Here is an 18,155-nt window from a genome sequence, read left to right on the forward strand (position 1 = left end):
ATTTGATAATTCAAGCAAGATGGAAGAATATCCAATGAACAGCACTTCTCCCCTTTCACTCTCATACCCTCCCCACGGACTATACCATAGGTTCCTGTGTCTCTCCCCTGAGATAGTCTGCACTTGCACTGTCCATTACAATAGCCACTAGCCAGATGTGGCTACTGAGCTCTTGAAATGTGACCAGTCCAAATTGATGTGTGCTCTAAGTGTAAAATGCACACCAGATTTCAGACTTAGTATGGAAAAGTGTATAATAGTAGTACTTTTTATGTTGATTACCTGTCGAAATAACATTTGAATATATTGGGCTAAATAAAATACATGATTCTAATTTTTGCCTGTTTATTTTTTTCATGGCTCCTAGAAACTTTAAAATTATACATGTGGCTCACATTCTATTTCTATTGGACAGCACTTGCTTTATACCTTTGAAGTTTTTTTTTTTTTTCTTTTTTAAATGAAAAAAAGTCTGTGTTAAAATAGTTATTTAACGAAGACTCATAAGACATGACTGAAGTCTGGTGTCCTTCTACTTCTCAGTATTCAGATGAGTTTGTTCAGTCGGCCTACCTGTCTCGTCGTCTTGCCTACTTTTGTGCCCGGCGTCTTTCCTTGCTGCTGAGCGATAGCCCCAACCTCCTTGCTGCCCACTCACCCCACATGATGATAGGACCAAACAACTCGAGTATCGGGGCCCCCAGCCCTGGCCCCCCCGGCCCTGGCATGAGCCCCGTGCAGCTGGCCTTCTCAGATTTTCTTTCCTGTGCACAGCATGGTCCCCTGGTTTATGGACTTAGTTGTATGTTGCAGGTAAGTCCTTGGCCCTTGTTATTTTATGTTAAAATTCAATGTGGGAAGTGATTGAGTTGGGAATGGCATTTTCAGTTCAGTTGATGTTTTACAACTCTAGTTTTTTCCTCACCCAAGTAATTTATTGATTGAAATTTTATGTTTTTATTTCCCTATTATGGATCAAGCTGAGAGAAGATTTGTCGCATTTGTCTAGGAGAGTGTTATTGCAGTTGTCCTTTATCAGGGTCATTAAGCAGTTCAATTAAAAATCCTTCGGGAACCCACAGAATAAGTCAGTTGTATTATTGTTCTTCTGGAAAGACAGCTTCTCCAGCTAGCATTTTTCATCTTTCTCAGTTCACATCTTGGGTTGGTTGCCTGTCAGTGTTTCTTTAAAGTTCAAATCATGTATCAGGCTCCGTTCATCTTCCATGCATTGCTGCTTGTGTAGTCCTTGAACATCCAGTAACATGCTGGTTGCTGGGCTGATCCTCCCATGAATATCAGGAATGAGATACAGCCCTGCCCTAGAGGAGCTCACAGCTTAGTGTTCATTTCATATTTCTTGAGCTCTTAATGTGTTCTGCTGTATAATAAGGAGTTTTGAAACAGAGTCAGCCCTCAAGACGTGGTCTCCATTCTCAGAGTTTACTGTCTTTTAAGGAAAACTGGATCATAAATGGACAGTTTCCAAATAATATGACAAGGGCTGCTGGAGAGATACACAGGGTGCCAAAGCAATTGAAAAGGGGAACCTCTAGCCCAGCCTAAAATTCACAGAGGCTTTCTGAAAGAAAGTTTTTAGTTGTTCTAATGAGTTGAGAAAGATCAAGTAAAAAGAAGTAGTGAAAGTTTCCTGGCAGAGGAAACAGTATGGGAAGAGGCCCAGAGGCTGGTCAGTTATCTTTTGCATAGGTGGGTATTAGTGGGACATACATTATAAACTCTGTTGGGGGTCAGGGCATAGAAGACACCCTGTGGGCCTTATGATTGAGATGTCATCGGAAGGTTTTATGTAGCAAAGTGACACAGGTAGTTGTGTAATGTCGTTAGATTGTATTGGCCATAGTAGAAGGAAGATTGGTAGGAGAGGAGAGGTAGGAAAGAAGGAGGCTTGCAAGGCAAAGAAATCAGTGTGGAAGCATTTCAGGGAGTTCAGCTTTGGACTATTTTGGACTGTTTTGTCCTTTATTTAGAACCTCCAAATGGATATGTTTGAGAATTGTTACATGTCCAATTCTGCAGATTTGGGCAGACAGTTGGCCACTTGTGTGGATTCGAGTCCTTCAAGAACTTTGGCTGTTCAAAAACCCAAGAGGGAGTGAGGTTGCCTGAAGAGTTTTGTAGTGAGAGAGAAGTCGTGAATCTGAAGGACAGGAGTGCTTAAGAGTTGGGCAGAGGGGAAGTCCATGGAGGAGACCGGGAAGGTTGGCCAGACTGGAGAGAGAACAGGGGGAGAGTATTGTTGCCTAAAGATGATGAGAATAACCGTAATATTGTCATAATTATATTAGTGTATGGATAGCATTTATTATGGTCTAGGCATTGTTCTAAGTTGTAACATATTATTAAGTCATTTAGTTCTTGGAACTAGCCTGTGAGATGGGAACCATTATTATTCTTATAACATTAATAACGCATAGATTACAGAGCAAGAAAGTGGCAAAGCTGGAATCCAAACCTAAGCAGTCAGGATCCAGAGTCCACACTCAACCACTGTGCTAAACTGGGGTCTGCAGAAAGTTTCAAAAAGGAATTAGTAGTGGGCAATGTCTAGAGTATTGGAGACATCTGGCGAGAAGATGGCTGAAGTTGTCTTTGACAATACGGTGTTCATTGGTGATCTTTTTAAGAGCTATTTAATTGAACGGTGGATAAGGAGCCAAATTAAGGAATATCGAGGAGTGATGGAGAATAAGGAGAAATAGTACTAATTGGTCTTTTGAGAAACATGTTTATGAAGGGAAGAGAAGAGAATGGATAGTTGATAAAGATGGCAGCTGAATGGAGAGTTAAAAATATACATTTTTTTGATGGTCGGATTTGAACTTATTTGTGGGCTAAGAGCAAATAGGAGAAGGAGGAGTGTTTGATAGATCAGTGCCCTGGGTATTAGAGGGCTTTGGAATCAAGGACACAAGGAAGGGCTCTGTCAGGAGACGTTGAGAACTCCATATTGTCACAGACAGGAGGAAGGCAGTAGGGATGTAGCCCAGTGGAAAGAGATGGATTGGTAGGTTTCAGGGACTTGACGTTTTTTGTATCTGCTATCTGGTTTCCACAAAGATGTCTCCTAGACCTCAGAGTTCAGGTTTTTTTTTTTTTTTTTTAATTGATTGATGAATGGATTGAGACAGGGTCTTGCTCTGTTGCCCATGCTGGAGGGCAGTGGCCTAATCTTCACTCACTGCGGCCTGGAGCTCCTGGGCTCAAGTGATCCTCCTGCCTCAAGTAAGCGATCCTCCTGCCTCAAGTAAGCCATCCTCCCCGCTCAGCCTCCTGAGTAGCTGGGACTACAGATGTGCATCACCACACCCAGCTAATTTTTAAATTTTTTGTAGAGACAGGGTTTCACTGTGTTGCCTAGGCTGGTTTCAAGCTCCTGGGCTCAAGCGATCCTTCTGCCTTGGTTTCCCAGAGTGCTGGGATTATATGTGCAAGCCACTGTACTTAATTTCACATTTTTGAAAAAAATATTGCTTTCTTTCTCTAAGCTCACATTGTTTGCTGTTGAATGACACAAGTGCATAATGGCTTAGATATACACTTTAAAGCTATTACAGACCTGATTTTAAGCCTCACTCTGCCGCTTGGTAACTGTGACCTTGAGCTTCTGTTTCCCCATGTCTGATTGGGGAGTAATGATAGTTCTTCCTTCATTACCTCATAGGGTTAAGGTTATGATGACAGAAAGCTTCTTAGACAGTGTTCGGCATAGGGTAAGTGTAATTAGCTTAATTAAATGTGAGCTATAATGTTTAATCTGTGTTTAGGAGGCAGCAGGATAACAGTGGTTCTGAGCATGTGTGCTATAAATAAAATCAAACTTGGATTGCTTACTAATCTGCGTGGCTCATAGTCCTCTTTGGTGAAGGTGGGGAATAACACTACCTAGATCATGGGGTTGTTGTGACATATAAGCAAGATGGTCATATAAAGTACTTCTGGGTGAGTGAAGAGTGTCTGCAAGTGTCTAGGGCAAGGGTAGGCAAACTACAGGCTGTGGATCAAATTTGACCCACAAGGTAAAAATAAGTTTTATGTTTTTAATGTGTTATTAAAACAAAACGGAAGAATATGTGACAAAAACTGTAGATAACCTGGAAAGCTTGAAACATTTACTATCAGGCTTCTTATAGAAAAAGTTTGACAATCCCTTGTCCGGGGTCACTGCCTGCCCAGCATTTATGAAGGTACTATTACATGATTATTTGATTTTGTCTTTGTTTTTAAATAATTTTTTTTAGCTTTTACAACCTTAGAAATTACATATTCTAAGTTCATCTCATGTTTTTAATTGCATGAAAAATTGGTTTAAGTGACGCTTTTTAAGTGATGATTACTGCATTTTTATTAAGTTCCTTCAGTTTCCTATTGGAGTATCAGCTTATGATTTATAATATTCCTTAATTTCTCAACAGCTGTACTTCCACCCTTTCAACTTAATAATTTTTAGTTTTGTCTTCTCAATTGCGAAGTTGAGAATGGGGTAAGACACTCATATTTTAAACTTACTAGTAGGAGTCTATAATATAGTAATGACGGGGTGTCATTTTTAGTGTTTAGCTATTGTTATGCTTTTCTCCTTCCTCTGAACATCCAACTTTATCTGTTTCATTTCCAGACTGTCACTCTCTGTTGCCCAAGTGCCTTGGTGTGGAATTATTCCACAAATGAAAATAAGAGCGCAAACCCAGGCTCACCCCTGGATCTGCTACAGGTGGCCCCTTCCAGCCTCCCCATGCCGGGTGGGAACACGGCTTTCAATCAGCAGGTAGACTTTATGTTTCAGTGATTTGATGGCGGTTCTCATTCTTGAGAGGCATCAGGGCACAGTGGGTCAAGCACAGGTTTTAGTATCTAGATGCTTGGGTGCTATTCCCAGTTTTGCCCGCTAACACTCTGGGTGACCTTAGAGAATTGTTTAGCCTCTTCAGAATCACTGAAGTTCTTGAAGTTTCTCCCTTTCTTTTCACCGTCTTGCTGAACAATTCTTGCTGGGAGTTCTGCCACCCAGACTGTAATTATGGTGGTGGTTCTAATCATGACCATGACTCCTGTAGTAGTTTTGATATTTAGTAATTATTATATGCTCTTGCTAGTACTGGGTTATTTGTTTCAAAGTCTTATGTGACTTGAACAATAAGATTGTGATTAATATTTAGAATAAGATCCCTGTCTTTTACCAAGCAGTTTTCTTAATAAAACATTGCAAGTTGTTTTCACACATGAAAGAATGCCTCAAAGAGATTATTTTAGAACATTCACCTTTCCATGTGGTGTCCTAAAAAAGAAATTTCACTTGTAAAACAAATTTTGCAAGCATTTATTTTTGTGAACATTTATTATTGAAAACTGACCTTGAATTGCCATTTGTAAATTTTAAAAATTCACTTATTGGGCCACAGGCTGCATTTCCTAAAATGCAGTCAAGATTGTAGTTCACCATAGGATACTTTACTCACGTGGGGGAAAACCTGACATGATTTAGACAGGCACTGTGGCATTCCAAGCACAAGTTAATTAGAAGCGATTCTCTTTCAGGTTCGGGCAAGAATTTATGAAGTAGAACAACAGATAAAACAAAGAGGCCGTGCAGTGGAAGTTCGGTGGTCATTTGACAAGTGCCAAGAATCCACAGCAGGTACAGAACGCCACAGAGGAATGAGTGCTTTTGAATGTTGGACTTTATGCCGTGTTTTTGCTTCTTACAAACAATTCCACATGAATAAGGCAGCTTTTTGACAGAGCCACTTGGTGAATTTTGAGGACAATCTTCAGTTTATGCCTTTTTAGATCCTGGCTGTCCAGAATGTCAAGTTTGGTTTTGTTGATGATTGTTTGATAGCATATGCCAAGAATGGTAATTTAAAAAAATTTATTTTGCCTCACATAGAACGGTGATTTTGTACTGTTTTATTCTGTTTTTGGCCTCATTAACCACTTGTTTAACTTCTGCTCATAGGGGTGACTATTAGTCGGGTTTTACACACGTTGGAAGTTTTGGATCGTCACTGTTTTGACCGAACTGATTCCAGCAATTCAATGGAGACACTTTATCATAAGATTTTCTGGGCAAACCAAAACAAAGATAACCAAGAGGTAGTTAATTTTTTAAAATTATTTTTGCCTTTTGTTTTCGTAGTGCATTTTCTTCTTTCTCATTCAGGAAACTCTGGCAAAACCTTTTCTATGAAGTGTAGTATCTTATGAAGACATACACACTTTGAAATCATTCTATTGTTGTTCTAAGATTACCCACGATTATTAAAATGAAATGTCGGGCTTGTCTACCTAGGAATACTGATATATTGACTGGCAAGATTTTTCTTGGCCCTTTTATCATCACTCTCCAATTTTAGTTTTAGAAGAATATCCTTCATTTAGTGATGGGACTTAGTATGGTGGGTTGGCTTTAACTTGGGGGAATGTGTGTTAACGTTTAGCACAGCAGAGGGCAGTGCATGAATACTTTTGGTCATGATCTTTCAAAAATCCTTAGACAATGTGTAGGGTTCTACAGAGAAATAGAACCAATAGAAAAAAAGTGTGTGTTATGTGTATGTATATATATACACATATGTATACATACATGTTTATATCTATCTACCTAGAGAGAGAAAGGGGGAGACAAGAGAGGGGTATTTATTTTAAGGAATTGACTCACATGCTTATGGGGCTGGCAAATTTGAGATATTCAGGGCAGGCTGGAGATTCAGGGAAGAACTGATGTGGCAGTCTTGAGTCCGAAGGCAGTCTGGAGGCAGAATTCTTTCTTCCTCTGGAGACCTCAGCAATTAAATATTTCTCAGAACTCCTCTATTTTTTTCATTTGTATTACTTAAATGTTGACTGAGGATTAGAAGATTCCTTTTTTGTTAAAGTGCAAATAAATGACAAACCTAAATTAAAAATTAGTTGATTTAAATACTCAGAGAGGATTGTCTTATCTGTCTTGTTTCTTCCCAGAATTAGATCTCATCATCATCTTTTTTTTTTTGAGATGGAGTTTCGCTCTGTCACCCAGGCTGGAGTGCAGTGGCGCAGTCTCAGCTCACTATGCCCAGCAAATTTTTTGTGTTTTTAGTAGAGACGGGGGTTTCACCATGTTGGCCAGGCCGATCTTGAACTCCTGACCTCCTGATTCGCCCACCTCAGCTTCCCAAAGTGCTGGGATTACAGACCTGAGCTACCGCGCCCGTCTGGGACCTCAGTCTTTTAAGGCTCTCTATGGACTAGATTAGGCTCACATACATTATAGAACATAATCTGCTTTACTCAAAGTCTACTGTTTTAAATCTTAATCACATCTTAAAAAAAATCTTTTTAGCAACAATTAGACTGGTGTTTGACCAAACAACTAGATACACTAGCCTAGCCAAGTTAATATCTAAAATTAATAATCACAGACAATTTTTATCTTATACGTTTCTAGCAATAGATTGTTTCATGAATGAATTGCCCCCAAACTAGGATATTCAGTTGTTTTTTTCCTCAACCTTGTTTGGGGAGAAATAAAAAGTTTGTCTTCTTTTCACAATGAAAACTGCCGATGATACTCTCCAGCTTGTGCTAGGCACCAGGACTGCAGAGGTTTTAAGACACCTTCAGTACCTTAGTTAACTGATGGCAAGCATCTTTGATATTTCACCTAGCTTTTGGGAATGCATATGTGGAAAGAAAAGATGTTTCCTTCTCTCTTACCTTAATGTGAGCCTGATACATATTCCAGATTATTATTCTTTTTGGAATAATTTTTGATTGATCACCCTGCTTCTCAAAGATATGGTTCAAGACTAATGGTGCCAGGCGGGATCATTCAGAACAATGAGAGCAAGGGACCGATTGAGTGTGCTTTTTAAATTCATCGTGAGTCTCAGTAGCAATGCCTCCACACTTCAGTGGAGCACGCTGATATAATCCTTTGCTTACTGAGGCAAGTTAGCCTGCTACATGCTCTTTTTGGGTGGAAACCTCAAAGTGTATTTTTAGTAAAGACTTTCTTAGATAAAAGGCTTCATGAATACCAAGATTTTTAATATATATAAGTGAGTTATCTGGAAGGAAAGTAGGGATACCCAAAATTCAGGGGGATCTTGGATTGTTTAGCTTCTTGCACCAAGTGTTGAGTAAAAGCTTCATCGTTTCCTGGTGAGGGTTTTACCAAGATTATCAAAACCACCTTAGTTTTGTGGTTAGCCTGACTATATAGCTTCAGAGTGTATACACTGGCTAACTTCAGGATTATTGCCTCATTCACCTGCAGACACTTAAGTTACAGCACTTTCAAGAAAAAAAGGGTTTTTTGTTTGTTTCTTTTTTCAAAAAAATTCAAGGGCAGAAATTATGTTGCAATCTTTCTGAATGAAATCACACTGTGAGGTTCTCTGTAAATCACAGGCATCTACAGAGTGGGTGCTTGCGGTGAGCCATGAGGGTGCAAGAAGATTATTAGAACTGTTCAGATTATAATTTTCAAAAGCCTCTTTTGTCTCGGGAAATGAATGTAATTATTATGATAGTATAGGTATAGAAGTTATAAATAAGTGCGTGTTGAAAGTTTTTACTAAAAAAACTCTTTGAGCTGAGAGGGTATGTGGGAAATGTTTGGAGATCAGTGCCAGAAGCTTCCCCTACCTGAGTGACTTCTCCCAGGATGCAGGGAGTTGCATGCCACTAGAGGGCGACATGTGTTCAGGGCTGAGAGTCCGGAGGCTCTAGGCAGGGCCATCTGCCCCATTTAGCAGTAATTATTTTGAATGTTGACTCAACTTCAGGAAGACTTGATGTGAGCAAGTGGTTCCTTTGTGGTTACAATACTGTTTTATGAGTAAGACACAAACTACATTTTAAACCTGTAATCAAATTGGTCACCTTTTCTTAATAGTCTGGCAAAAAGGATAACAAAATAGATAGTTCCTTCTGTAATACTTAACATTAAATTATTATTGCTATTTTTCCAAGACAGTCTCAGTCTGTTGCCCAGGCTACAGTGCAGTGGTACTATTTTGGCTCACTGCAACCTCTGCCTCTAAGGTTCAAACAATTTTTATGCCTCAGCCTCCCCAGCCTCCGCAGTAGCTGGGATTATAGGTACATACTACTGTGCCCAGATAATTTTTGTATTTGTAGCCGGGCTGGTCTCAGACTCCTAGCCTCAAGTGATCCATCTGCCTCAGGCTCTCAAAGTGCTGGGATTACAGATATGAGCCAGCGCGCCTGGACTAAATTAACTTTTAAAATCTGTCTTTGGTATCTGTATGTGTGGTATATGCATCAAGGTATATATGTATATGTAATCAAGTTTTATCTCTCTATTTACTCTTTAACAGGGGTTACTGTTTTCTTTTTCTTTTTTTTGAGACGGAGTCTCTCTGTCTCCCAGGCTGGAGTGCAGTGGTGTGATCTTGGTTTACTACAACCTCCACTTCCCAGGTTCAAACAATTCTCCTGTCTCAGCCTTCTGAGTAGCTGGAATTACAGGTGCCTGCCGTCATGCCTGGTTAATATTTTTATATTTTTAGTAGAGATGGGGTTTCACCATGTTGGCCAGGCTGGTCTCTAACTCTTGGCCTCAAGTGATCCACCCACCTTGGCCTCCCAAAGTGCTGGGATTATAGGCGTGAGCCACAGTGCCCAGCCCCGTTTTCTTGACTGCACAGTCACTTTGTGTATTTCTGGAATTCATGCATGTGCTGCAGCACCATGTTAACTGATCAGCTGGTGATCTTGAGTAAGTTACTCAAGGCTTTGTGCAATAGTGCCCTCCCTGGTTAAGTAGGCATGGAGTACTTGCCCTTTTTTTCTCTAAGGAAACATGAACACTTTGAGAATTACAAGACACTACACAAATATGTTTCAAAAATTGTTAACAATAATATAGCAATTATTAGTATTATACTGGAAGAACTAATGTGATGATGCTGTTCTCTGATAAGGAGTTGCGTGTGATTAGGATTCAGAAATCGGTCTTACTTCTTTAAAATATACTTCCCCTTTTTTGTTTTCATAATTCATTCAGGATTTAGATAACATGATAGATAAAACATGATCAACCTCCGTAGTTGCAATAGGTTGGAGGTTTGCCGTTACTAGAAGTCGTGTCTAGGTAGGCCTAGGCCCTGGGTTGCATAGCCTGCTTCCTCACATCTGTTTGGAAAACCTGAATTTCATGCTCCTCCATTCCTTAATTCCCTTTTCTCTGGAAGTGCGACAGGGAAATGCAGTCCCCTCTACTTCCTTGTGGGAGGGGAGAACTTCTGTCCAAATGGGAGAAGTTTGTGCGTGTAATCAGTTTCAGTATTGGTGAAAGCCTGTTGAAAACTGCAATGCATGGGATGAAGGCATTCGAGGCCTGGGCAGAAGGCATTTGAGGCCTGGGCCCTGCCTTGTGGTTGTACTGTGGTCATGATAATGGGAGTAGGAGCTGATGCTGTGCGCATGTTGGGGTGTGCCAGGCTGTGTGGTGTCCTTCACTGATTCCACATGGAATGCACTGTTTCTTTTTTCATTTTCTTTTTCTTTTCTTTTTTTTTTTTGAGATGGAGTCTTGCTCTGTCACCCAGCCTGGAGTTCAGTGGCGTGATCTCGGCTCACTGCAACCTCTGCCTCCTGAGTTCAAGCCATTCTCTGCCTCAACCTCCCGAGTAGCTGGGATTAACAGGCATTCGCCACCACGCCTGGCTAATTTTTGTATTTTTAGTAGAGATGGGGTTTCACCATGTTGGCCAGGCTGGTCTCGAACTCTTGATCTCGTGATCCACCCGCCTCAGCCTCCCAAAGTGTTATGATTACAGGCGTGAGCCACTGCACCTGGCCTGGAATGTGCTGTTTCTTTACTCTCCCTCCCTGTTGCCCCTTGCCCCCCATTTCCTTGGCCACTTATTCTGTGTCTGGGCTTTTGTGTTCAGTGGCAAGGGAGGTGAAAATAAAAATCTCAAAAACCTGAGTGTTTCCTTATTCTAAGTCTGTGCTGCTTGGTTTTCCATTCAGAGTAGTGCGAGATATAAAGATGGTAATACTGAGGTCAGGGCTCATGTCCCACAGTGGCCAGGCAGGTAGTGGGAATGAGTCAGGGGACACCATGTATAGGGCAGCCTCGAGGTGGTGGGGGTTGAGGTGTCTGGGAAGTGAGCAGAGCCTGTCTGAAGAGGGAAGCCTCTCAAATTCTTAGATTCTACTTGGGATCCACTGTTGCCTGATCATCCGACATTTCAAGAGAAGCTGGATTTCAAGATCTGCATGTAAACTTTCCTGATCTTAAAATACTGTGCAGCAAGGCATTGTGTCTGTTGGCCATGTTCACTCAGATGCTTGTCACTTTCAGTTCCTGGTACGTGTCCTCTACAGCATGTACTCACTTATTTGCTTGTTTAGTGTTTCAGAGCCATTTCTAGTCTGGGTAATGGAGGTGGCAAATCTAGACATCCACACAAAGGAGTCGTTATGTGGATGGTGGGACCCCTGGTTTCCACATGCTCACTGAGCCTGTCACTTGTGACCGCACCTCTGAGCAGCTGGAGGAGGAGTTGCCTTCTTTGCTTTTTAGAGGCCTCAGACCACTTCCTTCCTCTTGGCGTCTCTCTGTTTAGGATGAGTGTGAGGACGGAGGCAGCTGCATCTTTGGGGTGCCTCGAGGACATGGATAGAAGGGAAGGTCTAAAGGTGGCAGAAAGCACTCGCTGCCTTTTCACTTCTGTCTTTGGGGGTCCCAGGAAGCCAACTTTCTCCTGAGTAATGAAAAGATGGAACCAGCTGCACTGGACAGAATGCTGCTGCGACAATATGTGTGTTCTGCTGCTAAAACCACGCACCCCAGACTGGGAAACTTACATATTTATTATTTGGATTTGTTTTATGCTTAGACTATTCATGCAGAATTCTTTGAAAGGTTGTGATGAGTTCATAGTGACGTTTTGAATGGCAAAGGCCCTAAGTTTAGAAAATGTACTTTCCTCACTTGTGGCACTGAGTGTCCCAGGCCCAGCCAGGTTTGTATCAGTGCAGCTGGTGAACTCTGCCTCACCACCACAATCCAGAGGACAAAAGCTCACTTTCTGTCAGTGCTGTGCTTGTTCCACATTTGGCTTCCTGCAAGCCTTTCCCTGGGGTCTATGTTTCTTCTTCTCCTCACCTTATGCACATTATCAGCCCCAAGTACCATGCATGGGGCCCAGGAGATGCTCAGTAGCGTTTATTGAATTTAGTTGTTAGACCTCATTAAAAAGCTACTCGGGCAGTGAACTGGAAGGGGAAGCACCTCTGTAAGATTTGGCTTGGAAAGGTAGGGATAAATACAGTCATGGAATCTGTATATGTCAGTCTTACGAATGCTTAGATTCAGATGTAAGAGAGTACGTGCAGGTAGAGGTAGGGGTGTGGCTGACGGGAGCTCTCTGCTGTGAAATCAGCAGGCTAGTGTATTTCTTTAGGGACACTATGGACAATTCACTTATTTTTGATGAGTCTCAGTTTCCTCATTTTGTAAAATGGGCATGCTATTTCCTGATGATGTGAAAATGACATGAAATAATGTTTGAGTGATAAACCATTCAAATATTTATAGTCCCCAGCATGTAAATGGGTACTTAATAAACACTAGTTGCTATTATTACCAACTGATGTTTATAGAGTTAGTTAAAAACTCTGCAGAATTGGAAGGAATACGATCAGAGACTCATAGTGGACCCCTTGGGGCTACTGTGGGCACAAACAGATACCCATCACGCAGTCTCCTAATCATAAGGCACAGCCAGGATCTGTCAGGCTTTTCACATTTGCTGTTTTTCATGAAGTCTTCACTCTCTGTAGGGAGGCAGTTGGATGGCATTGACCCACCCACGATGGGGTAGCTGTAGGACCATGTTGTAAAGGAAATCATGTTCATTTAAATGCTTAGGTTATGTTGTTGTTGAAGGAAGAAAGTCACTTTCTAAAACCAAGACTGCAGAAAGTCAAACAAGGCAAAAGTCAAGCAAGCAAGGAAAACATGCATGAATGGCTTTCTGTTGAGATCCAAGTGTGCTGAATTTATGTTGTTGATGCTGATCACAGTCCAGCCAGAAGCGTATTGTGTTTCAGAAACTAACACATTTCCTACTGGACACCCAAAGGAAGCGTTGCTAGTCTTTTACAACTAGTATTTTCTTTTTTTTTGAAATAATGTGTTGGTAAAAGTTTGGTTTCTAGTAACATAGTTGGGAAAACAAAATTGTGCATCCAGATATTTAGACTTGCTGTCACTGAGAAGGGCCAGTCACACATTGTTTAGATTGGAATGGGCCTCTTGATTTGTTTTTGAGTTATTATGCGACTTTTTTTTTTTTTTTTTTTTAACTTTTTTGTGTGTGTTCTTTTTAAACAGTGAGCCGGGTTTTAGTGTTATGTCATCTTATTTAGTTTTTCCCTGGCCTGTGAGATGCATGTTTTTCTTTTTCTTTCTCTCTCTCTCTTTTTTTTTTTTTTTTAACATCTTTTACTTTTTAGACAAGGCAACCAATGCTAGAGAGGATGAGAAATTGTTGAGGTTGATACCCAACTCACTGATGGAAGAAAGGAATTGGAATCCTAAATAATTCCAGTTAACTAGTACAATCCAAATGGTACTCTTAACTAGTACATCCTATTTCTTGTACTGTTTATTTAAAAAATGATTTTATTTCAGGGAACAATATAGCTGAAGTAACAAGTTTCAGATGTAATGAACAATGTTCACGAACCATTTCCAAATATGAATGTTGGTACATTGATGTGGTGGAATAATCTATTAATTTTTAAAAACTTGCTTGACAATTTTAACATAGTAAACAATATTTTAATTAGAAAATTCAAATCCTCAAGTTGAGCACCCTGACCTTGGTAGGATACCACAGACTTTAGACCAGTTCAGACCTGGTTTTCAATCTTGATTTTGCTGCCAAGTATTTGAGTGGCTTCAGATCTCCCTTATAATCTCCCTTAGTGTCAGTCTGTCTGTAAAATGGCCTCACTAATAGAATCCACTTCGTATAGTAGTACATGATAAGCACTTAGTAAATGCCAGTTGTTATGTTCTTGCCTGGACAACTTTTGGTTTTCAAGTGGGTAGAACAAAGCACCATCTTCTAGAAAGTTGTAATTCCTTCTTATCTATATGTTACTTTGATCTTCATAAAAGGCAAGCAGTAAAGTTTATTGTTCATTGAATTTTGGAAATTAAGCATAATATTTTAATTATAGCTTGAATGTCCCTTATCTGAAATATATGAGAGCAGAAGTGTTTAGGAGTTTAGACTGTTTTCAGGTTTTGGAATATTTGCATTATATACTTACCAGTGGAGCACCCCAATCTGAAAATCTGAAATGTGAAACACTCCAGTGAGCATTTCCTTTGTGCATCATGTTGGTCTTCAAAACATTTCAGATTTTGGAGCATTTCGGATTTTGGATTTTCAGATTAGGGATGCTCAGTCTGTATTTTAAATATGAGAGACATGTACTTGTTAAGGACTTTTGGAGAGATTTTACTTTGAAATTATGGATCAGCCCTTGTATGACTTTCTGTTATGCAATTACATATTTCGCAGAACTCCTCTATTTTTTTCATTTGTATTACTTAAATGTTGACTGAGGATTAGAAGATGCATATTTTTGTTAAAGTGCAAATACATGACAAACCTAAATTAAAAATTAGTTGATTTAAATAGAGAGGATTGTCTTATCTGTCTTGTTTCTTCCCAGAATTAGATCTCATCTTCTTTTTTTTTTTTGAGACGGAGTCTTGCTCTGTTGCCCAGGCTGGAGTGTAGTGGCACAATCTCAGCTCACTGCAAGCTCCACCTCCTGGGTTCATGCCATTCTCCTGCCTCAGCCTCCTGAGTAGCTGGGACTACAGGTGCCTGCCACCACGCCTGGCTAATTTTTTGTATTTTTAGTAGAGACAGGGTTTCACCATGTTAGCCAGGATGGTCTCGATCTTCTGACCTCGTGATCCACCTTCCTCGGCCTCCCAAAGTGCTGAGATTATAGGCGTGAGCCGCAGCTCCTGGCCGATCTCTTCTATTTTTAACTGCCGCTTTACAAAAAGGAAGTTGCTTCCATGGTATATATTTGGTTTATCTGATGTCACAAGACCTAAAGACTATCAACGTTGATTGTAAGGATGTGAAGTTAGGAAAACTTGCCCCTTTCTCAGTCAGAAATCAGCCATCTCAAATATCTTTTGGAAATGTATATATGCAAAATATTTTTTAAACTTTTTTTTATTTTAATTTTTCTTGTAAGAGACAGGGTCTTGCTCTGTTGCCCAGGCTGGAGTGCAGTGGTGCAATCACAGCTCATTGCAGCCTTGAACTCTTGAGCTCGTGTGATTCCCTGCTGAATAACTGGGACTATAGACACACGCCACACACCTGGCTAATTAAAGATAAGGTCTCACTGTATTGCTCAGGCTGGTCTTGAACTCCTGGGCTCAAGTGATCCTCCCGAGTTGCTGGGATTACAAGTGACCACCATGTGGTGTCTGGGCCACCATGACAGGCTTGGAAATGTTCATATGTATAAAGATTATAAAAAATGAATACCATTTATGCTTTTGTCATAAATCTTGTGAATTTATGGTTAACAGTGTTAGGCCTATTACCTTATATTGGTGACTGTGACCAGGTACAGCAAGGTTATGTTCTATTAGCAGTTAAGATCAACTTTTTTACTTCTGTGGCTTGCAGTTCATCCAGCTCCTCACAGTATGCCTCAGCTTGCAAACTACATGACTTGTTGTTATAACTACACTACATATTATTCCATATTATTTATTGGTGCTGTAATATGAATAATGTCTTTCTCCAAATGTGACCATTTTGTTTGACCTTAACTAAGAGTGATTGGTTTCAGTTATAAATATGTCCTTTTAGTCTAAGATTAAAGAGCTGTTAAGAACTTTATTCAGTATCTTAAGTCCTTTTATTTTTAATTTTAAAAAAACATTTCAACTCTTTTTACTTAGCTGTTGCTGATAGTAATAAGTCATTGATTTTTTCCCCCACTCCTTTTTATGGTATTTTATAACCTAAGTAATGTATTAGGAAATTTCTTACTTTAAACTGGTAAAAGATCTCACCAAGTACCTCCTAATTTCTAAAGGAAGCCTGTCTCTCAGATGTAGTTGTCAGTTATTTTACCGTCTTTATTTGTTGAAGGAGAGAAGACCTGTGGTTAGCTTCTACAGCTATTAGGTTATTGAATTATTGAATACATTGAATTACGGAATTAGGCCTAATCTATCAGATCTGTGCCTGCTCTTCCCCGAGAAAGAAGAATGTGGCAAATCCCCCGATGTTGAAAATCTTTCTTCACATATGAGATGGCTGTAGTATAGATGAAGATAACATCATTAATTATGATTATTTGCTACAGAATTAATACTTTTACTATTTTGCCACTGTAGATATATCCCAAGTTCATGAGACCAGATAAACAGTGCTGTTATTTGAAGGACTTTATTGATTTTTGAATTTTGTGTCCATTCATCTTCTCTTGTTTGTTGTCACTGTAGAAGTTTCTTCTTGTGATTGTTGTATATATAATACAGGAATACATTCTTGATATTAAATTTCGTTCAGCCCACAACTTGGACCCCTGTCCTACTCCCCTGCCCAAACGGGAGGTATTTTGGCATAAGAGCGCTCTCTGGAGACTGATAGCTTGAGTTGGACTCAGATTTGACCTAGTAGCTTTGAAACATTTGACAGTTATTTAACCTTTAGACTCTAGTTTGCTCAACTGTAAAATGATAGGATTGTCATTAAAGCATTAGAACAGGGCATACTATAAAACAAACATATATACCAGAAGTAACCACTGTTAATTTTGGTCCATATTTGGTTCACTTTCAAGAGTTATGTTGTGGCAAGAGGTCCATTACTTGCCTAGGGAAAAAATACGTTTCAAATATCTTTTGGAAATGTAAATATGGAAACTTTCATATACATATATGAACACTTAACTATAAAGGTTGGAGGACATAAATGAAATTGCTTTCTGCATAATATTCTACAGGATTTTCTTTCCTTTACTGCTTAATATTGTTCATCATTTTTTCCTTGTTTATTTTTATCTGGTGATGATGCTCAACTCTTGTATTACTTCTAATAAAGTTTTCTAGTTAATTGGTTGGTAGGTGGTGGGGGTGGGGCATAATCCTTTTATGCAGACTGTAGCGACACAGTGCCATATCCTTTCAGATATTTATTCCTGTCTCTTCTCATTGGTTAACGCTTTCAAAATGATGCTAAGTGATAGTGTTAAGGCCAGCACCCTGGACTCATTAAATGAGGGATGGGAATGCTTCTAGCGTGTCACACTTAGTCAACTGCAGAATTAAGTCAGATACTTTTCATATTAATTAAGTACATCTCTAAACTTTATCCCTGTCTACCTTGTTTGTTCCTTTGGTTTAACGTAACAGTATATTGCTTTTACTCTTTGATTTAAAAACATCAATTGAACCTGCTGTGCACCAGGCACTGTGGAAGGTGCTGAAAATAAAACCATGAAAACGACATTAAGTCTAACATGTGTTAGAGGCAGAATAAGTGGGACTGTGCTCCAGGTAATATTATATGAGCATCTAGAGGCAGAATAAAGTCTCTGGTAATTCACTCCTGTGCTTTTATTTTCTGTGTATCAGTTAGATTAGAAGTCTAGTTTGTCCCTGGAGAGGGATAGAGTGTGGCAATGACTGGCTGGAGCGGTGCTGGGCAGCAGGGATCCTGGGCCTTGTGAGCCACTCAGGAGATTTCCATGTAATGGTGATCCTCCTTTTATAAATAATCTTGATTTACCCGTGATGTGAGCAGCAACATGTTGTAGCAGAATGGGGGCTTTGGAATTAGCACAGCCTAGTGCTGTTTTCTAGTTCTGTGCCCATGACCATCTTAAGAACCTCAGTTTTCTTATCTTTGAAATGGGAATAGCAATACCTGCTTTCGGGTTCATTAAGATTAGAGATGATGTGTGTAAAATTTCCAGTACTTGCTCAATAATTTTTGCTTTTGAGACAGGGTCTCGCTATCGCCTACAATCATACCTCACTGTAGCCTTGAACTTCTAGGCTCAAGTTCTCCTCCCATCTCAGCCTCCTGAGTAGCTGGGACTACAGGTAT

The 18,155-nt window shown here is 39.9% G+C and overlaps 1 protein-coding gene across 1 annotated transcript in view; it reads left to right on the forward strand.

The window, feature by feature from the left end:
* MED12L (mediator complex subunit 12L) overlaps positions 1-18,155 on the forward strand; it is a 345,920-nt gene that overhangs the window by 72,200 nt on the left and 255,565 nt on the right. The window contains exons 8-11 of the mRNA XM_023232117.2: positions 544-813; positions 4,640-4,789; positions 5,560-5,659; positions 5,981-6,117. Coding sequence (XP_023087885.1) covers positions 544-813; positions 4,640-4,789; positions 5,560-5,659; positions 5,981-6,117 — 657 coding nt within the window. The remainder of the gene's footprint in view (positions 1-543; positions 814-4,639; positions 4,790-5,559; positions 5,660-5,980; positions 6,118-18,155) is intronic.

Source organism: Piliocolobus tephrosceles, chromosome 2 (genome assembly GCF_002776525.5).
Source record: "Piliocolobus tephrosceles isolate RC106 chromosome 2, ASM277652v3, whole genome shotgun sequence".
Lineage (NCBI taxonomy): Eukaryota > Metazoa > Chordata > Mammalia > Primates > Cercopithecidae > Piliocolobus > Piliocolobus tephrosceles.